Source organism: Phasianus colchicus, chromosome 1, assembly GCF_987193195.1.
Source record: "Phasianus colchicus chromosome 1, bPhaCol1.hap1.1, whole genome shotgun sequence".
In the NCBI taxonomy this organism is placed as follows: Eukaryota; Metazoa; Chordata; class Aves; order Galliformes; family Phasianidae; genus Phasianus; species Phasianus colchicus.
The window spans coordinates 163,804,869-163,811,747 of NC_143436.1; the positions used below are offsets into that span (position 1 = coordinate 163,804,869).

General features: G+C 34.4%; 1 protein-coding gene across 3 annotated transcripts in view; it reads left to right on the forward strand.

Moving 5' to 3' along the window:
• DIAPH3 (diaphanous related formin 3) overlaps positions 1 to 4,349 on the forward strand; it is a 233,416-nt gene extending 229,067 nt beyond the window's left edge. For all 3 annotated transcript variants that reach the window (XM_090131181.1, XM_090131192.1, XM_090131188.1), the window contains one exon: positions 1,579 to 4,349. In XM_090131181.1, the coding sequence (XP_089987307.1) occupies positions 1,579 to 1,835 (257 nt within the window). In that variant the 3' untranslated portion in view covers positions 1,836 to 4,349. The remainder of the gene's footprint in view (positions 1 to 1,578) is intronic.
• The last annotated feature ends 2,530 nt before the right edge of the window (positions 4,350 to 6,879 follow it).

Genomic DNA, 6,879 nt, shown 5'->3' on the forward strand with positions numbered 1-6,879 from the left:
CAGTGCATTAGTGTTCACTACGTCTTTTACAGAATATAGTTCTTCATACTTAATTGATCCTTGTGCTTGACTATTTTGGGGTAAGGATTCCAGTAAACTGCCAAGTAGTTGGAACTTGAGTGTTAGTACACATCTACACTTAATCTTTCATTCTGGCGTTTTATCTTTTGCTTTAAAATGTATTGATTTTCAAAACGCTTGTTTTTCCCACACCCCTTTAACACAATCTAATCAAAAACAGCTACAATGCAGCTTAAATTTTGTGTACTGATATAGGTGGCATGCTTTTCTCAGCTTGCAAATATGTGATCAGAATCAATAAATGTAAGCATTTAAGCAGAATGAGATATTTTAATTTATATGATGGGTTTATTATGTGTAATTATGAAGATGTGTTCATCTCCAATCTTTGGCCTTCTGTGATACAGGAAATCTGAAATATATGTTGCTGCATCTTCAGGGGCAAATTATTTTCCATAATACAAAATAGAAATTAGTTTTCTATTAGTTTCACTTAATTTTTTGGCTAAGTGAAAAAAATCAGCTATTATCAAAATTTAATTAAGAATTATTTATCTGCTCTAGAAGATGATAGAAAGGCATTTATTTTCCTCCACTTCCCAAAAGGTGATTGTGCCTGTAAAATTTGCTGAGATTGTCCAAGAAAGTGTGTAAAATCCTCATCCATCACTGGGAGCCTCTGGTCAGGGAATGACAGTGCAGTAAATATCTTCAGCAGCTGCCTTTTAATGTACAAGCTGTTTTTGGTAGGAATTTTCAGCTCACACATAAAACACACTGTCATGAGTGACTGCCTGTGCTCCAAAGTCATTACTATTGGGATGATGGAACATCTTTCAGAGAATAACCAAAAAAACTTTAAATGTCATGTCAAGTTTGCTGAAGCCATTTTCAAGCCTTGTTCAAGGTTACATGAATATTGAGTATGCCTGTTTTTAAAAAGTTTGAGATCTATGAGAGGGACTCTTCAGATGCTGTTACATGAATACTAGGGCTGCGTGCAGGGAGGAAATCTGTCTGTTAAAACACGTCAGCCCAGCAAAGCTGAATCTGAACCAAGGGCAGCTTCCTGTGACAGTTAATACCAATGGTATTTAGCAAACAGTAGCAGATTCTTAAAATTGCTTAGCTGTCTAAATAATAAATAAGAATTTTTACTATGGAAATAGATTTTTTTATATTTCAAAATTTGATCAATTAAAAAATATGTAGGAAATTTAATTAACCAGATTAAAGTTTGGAAGCCATTGTGAAGTGCTGAGTAGTGTTTTCTCTTTGACTCAAGTGAGAAAGAAGGATCCTGTCATTCTTTGTTCTTGATTTTATGGGAAATATGGATGCTAATCCAATAAAGTTGTGTAAATTCTGTATCACTTCCAGGAGACCAGGCCTGCCACTTTTTTCTTCATTGTTCTTTACTCTTTGAACATCATTAATCTTTTTAATGCGTCATCTGCATGTGAAATTTTGTCTTGACAAGAGATGTTTTTAAATTACAGAATATTGAAACTGAGTATTTTATATTGAGATGAAATTTATTTGTTTTATCTTTCACAGAGAACCAGAAAGCACAAGTAGAGAATTCATGTTCACACCACAATATCAGCTTAAACTCGACAAGAAGCCCGGTCACCAAAGAGGTTACTTATGATGTGGAAACAAGTTCTATGGCATGGAACAAGGCTGCTGGGAGAAAGGAAGCCTGTAATGGAGAAGGCAACAAAGAAAGGAAAACAGACCGTAATGGCTCTCCTTCTAAGGGAGAAACCATTCCAGAGGTAGAAGCTCTCCTGGCAAGGCTGCGAGCACTATAGAATATAAAGGATTAAATCAAAGCTTTAAAACAAACTATAATAGATAGCTTGAAAAGATACACTAATTTTCCATTATTGACATTATGTACTTCTGAGTTCCAAACTTCTCTATGTATTAATACTCTGCTTCCAAACTCCACAGCACCAGACTGTTGTTTTTCTTCTCATTAAAAAGATTTTTTTGTTACGCCTTTATCTACTGAGACTACAAAAAAATATCAGCAGAAACAAATAATACATTATTCCAAGTCACAATCATTTTATTCAAGAAACTGCTGACCATATGTTTTGAGAAATTCTCAAAATAGGTGTATCTCATAAATATTGTTAGATCACCATGCCTGGGAATAAGGGAATGCAAGAAAAGTAGTCTTATGTTTTCCACTGCAATTTCTGTTCTGAAGAGATATTAGTACCTAAAAGGTGTTATTACAGCAACATTTGCAATTATAGTAATGGGAAATGTGTATCACCTAAGTTTTTCAGAATATTCCAGTTTGAGTTCATTGAAGAGCTCCAAAGTTCACTTAATCATATATGCTTTTATGAAATGGAAATCCATGGACAGTAAACAGAAAAATCTATGCAGATTATATACTTTATATGTGAATAATATATTGCTCCTCTTAATCTTAGTTATGCCGATTATATCAAGATAATATATATATATATAATTTCTGTGAATGCAGTGTTTTGCAATTGTATCTGTGGTGGGCAAAAGGTCTTTCTCCGCAGTTATTTACCAATGTCATTTTTTATCGTTTCACATGTGAGTTAATATGTTTCTACAAAAGGAACATATAATGGAAAAGGTTTCTACAATTGGTTTTTTCACAAACTCATTTTCCAGTAGCCCATAAAGTCTTATTTGCTGGCACAATAGGAAGCTTGCACATAATTGCATCTCTTTTATCGCACTGTCATTGTACATTGTTACATATTCGCTATCATATTTATTAATTGCACATCATAAAAAATTGCTACCTATGTTACCAAGTAGGAAGCTACTATTCGTATCTTTGCTCCATTATTTAAAACTTCCTTATTATTAGAGTGTATTAGGTATCTAATATCTTTCTTCTAAATTACTCTATTTTTCTTTACAAAACACTGAAAAACATGTCTTTCAATAAGAGTCAGTTATGAAACCAGTGTTTCAGTGCTTCAGTGCTTTTTATATCCTTGTTTAAGTTGCCTTCTTACTTTCTGCACTAAACATTAATAAAGTTAATTAGAACTCTGAAATTGGGCCTGTTTATACATACTGCATGGAGTGTTTTTCAGCCATCATGGGAATCAATCTCGTGTTTCTGGGGCTGTTGTAACCATCATTATATACTCTAATTACATTTCCTGCATTAGCTTTTGAAAAATAGAAAATATGAAGAGAAGCCAGGGAAAGATGCAAGGAAATTTTATCAGACCATCATTTATTCAGTGCTGCTTGCAAAACAATGGACAGGTGTGTCAAGGCTGTCTTTGGTGCCTTTTAGTGAGTGAACAGCAACTGCTAATCTCATAAAAACTAAAGTATGGGTCACACTGGAGTTAACAATGTCCTCTCCAGTCACTATAGTAAGTTGTAAGCCATAACTGTGCATAATGCAACTGTTGCTAAAGTACCACTACGATCTCCTGCACCTTGTCAACTGTTAAGACTTCCTACACGTGCTTACAGGGTACCATTCAAATTGCAGTCGACAGAGTACAGTATGCTTGACTAAATAAAACTAAATAAAATATATTTTGAAGAAGTATATTGCTGAAGACGTGCTAGAATAAAAGGGCTGGGAGTGGAGAACTACCTCTGAAATATGAATGTAATGGCCAGCTGAATGAAGGTGGATGTACAAACTCATTTTCATTAACAGTTTCATTACGTTTGTTCGTTTGAATAACAGTCCATATCAGAAAACTGACAGTTCAGGACATCAATGTATCATTTTTCAAGCAAATCAAATTAATGAAGCTACCTAGTAGAATTTTCAATAATCAAAGAGCTCCTAGCTGCCTAGCATCTTCTGATTTAAAAAAATAAATATTTACCTTTAAAACTGTAGATCTTAGGCCATCTTTTTGTACAGACCAAGGAGCTCTAAGGAATGCATTCCAAGGTTCTTGGTCTTTGTTAGATGTTGTGTTTCTGAATTCATACTTCCAAGCAGACATCAAGTTAATTCACAGTTTCTTTCGTATAACTAGGAGAATAAAAAAAGCTTTGTAACTTTTCACAACCCATGTAAATACAATGTGTAGGTTTTCCCCTTCAGCATTTCATTTTACCATTTGATGTATTCAGGATTGAAGTACACAGTCCAGTTGGTGGTACACAGTAAGTTTTCTCTCTGTATTTCATCCTTCTTTGTAAGTAAACAATTAAGATATTTTGAATAGGAAAAATACACATATGGCTTAATGGATTAAAGTAACAGTAAGCTTGAGAATATTATGTCTGTACTCTATTATTATGCTCTTATGCTTTTATTAAAGTGTAAAACTCGGCTTCTAAATTGTATGGGGTAAATTGTTTTAATTCACTTAATTCATTAATTGAGTTTAAAATTTAAAGCTAAATAATTTTTTAAAAAATTAATGCAGATTTTCAATGCTGTGTGCTAGTTATTTTTAGTAGGATGTTTTTAGTAAGTATCAAGCCTACTGCCTGATCTGTAGGATTGAACCAAAGGTTTCACATGAAGTGAAAAACCCTCTGTTTCTGTAATTCACACCTGAAGATTAAATCCCTATAAAAAAAAAAGCTTCCTGCTATCTTCAGACATAACTGTTCAAAGAAAAGCATTTGAGAGATCTTGTGGGGTATACTCCACTGCTCATTCCTTACTTGAGCAGCATACAGCAGGCACAAACAGCAGGGGCTTTTCTTGCCAGTAAGCTGTAAAAGTCTAACACATTTTTGATACTTCACATTCATTTGGGATGACTTTTCATTTACTTCAGTAAAAGAATTTTGATTATTTCATCAATTTTTAGTTTATACATACACTGGATTATTCATGGCAGTGGTCTAAATTCATACATAAATAATTCTAACGGCTTGACCTTCTCAAGATATTAATGTTTGCTATCAGTTTCCTCAAGCTATATGCAACCAAGCTTGACATCTGGCTTATGGACCATAGGTGATATACTAGTCCATGTGAACACAGAAGGAAAAATGATGGTAGTGACTTTATTACCAAACAGTACAGTGGCACTGGGAGTTGGTGGCTGCCATGGCATAAAGTCCTGTTCTGAATCAAGCACATCATTAACAGAGCATGGATCAGCAACCTGGAAGAACTATTTACTTTGCATTCTCCATTAATTATGACAATACTTTAAAAAGTTGAAAGAAAAAAAAAAAGTTGGAAAAAAAAAACTCAGATGCAGCTGTTATAAGCAATTTTTCTGCAGCACTTACTTGTCTGAAACCACCTTATATGACCAGTCCTCAGCCTAGCCCAGCCAAAGTCATACTTTCTGGACCTGAATAGGTTAATGCTGAGCAGCTTGAAGCACTGCAGCCCTTTGGGCTTCTGTAATAAAAGCTGGAAAAGAAGACATTTACTGCTAACTTCTGCAGCCATTTCTAATGAGCAGGAACAAATTATAATTTTTACAATAATCTTTCCAAGCTTTACTTGGTGACTATAAAACAAATGGACAAGCAGGGGTTGGTAAACCCAAAGCCACAGCAGCTAAAATATTGTAATAAGAAACCAGAGTCAAGTGAAAGAGCCCAGAAAAAAAAAAAAAAAAAAAAAAAAGAGAGCAATTACATGAAAACATTGTTTTCTCTAGAACAAAATAAAGCGTTGCTATACCAGTTTCTGTTGTTTTAATGTGATGTGTTTGTTATACACAACTGAACTAAAGCAGAAAAATAACTTCACTTAAAAGTCAAAGTCTGAGGAACTGCTTGTCTGGCTCACTAAATAAATTAAAAAATAATAGATGACTTGCAGCTTTTATGTTTTCAGTCTTACATTATGCCAAGTTTCCTACAGGTAAGAAATGCTGAGATGATCGCCTTGTGTTAATTATACAAGAGATTAATCAACTTTATTTAAATTATTCTGGCATGTGATGCAAGCACCTTTTACAGTTTTACTACTTCTCATTGTGAAAGCATGCCAATAAAGCATTCTGGTCACTCTAACACCACTGAAGAACAAATGAGAAGTGGTCCAGATACAATTTTTCTCTCCCTTCCAGAGATAGCCATTAAGTTTGATACGTTAGCTGAATGCATTTTAAACTCCAATGTACTTTTATTTTCCTTCAGAAGTGCAGCTTTTTCTTTTTGTGATCCATGCAATGTCATGCACTGAAGAATTATTAAGGGAAATATTTTCTGACAACGTACCAAGCAGATGACTTGCATGCAACGTCAGTCTCATATACCACAGAGGCATAACTCTTGAATGTAATCCAAAGAGAGACAGATAAGGTTTTTCACTCCACCAAAAGAAAATAGTTCCTTTCATCTAAATGAGCTTATTCCACTGCTGGTATTGGAGCTGCATTTATTTCTGGAGGGTAATATACCTCTCTCTTTTAAAATCTGTGTTATATTACCCAGAAAAAAAAAAAAAAAAAAGAAAAGAAAAAAAAAATTAACTATAGAAAGGCAGAATTGAGGAGACTTAGGAGCAGAGTTGATTAATGTGCTGCCTGATTTCACTTCTGGGACCTGAAACTGCATCTAGTGTGGAATGAAGCAAATGGAAAAAAATAGTCTCATCTGACATCTTTAAAGGTCATGAAGGAAATGACGGTGGGTGATCCAGAGTTGGTATGGCCACAGGTGTCTTGTCTATTTGAAGACATATATCAGAATATCCTCAGAATAGCAATATTGTTGGGCTGCTCATTTGCAATGCTCTCAAGCTATAAAGGGAAGGAAAAGTCTGACAGAGATAAATATGAATCCCAAAAAACCTCAGAATATTTTCTTAAATTCAAGGGCCAGTCCTGCTCCCATTCACTTTGGTAAAGAAAGAGCATAAGGAGTCAGATGAGTTCACATAATATCTCTGTACAG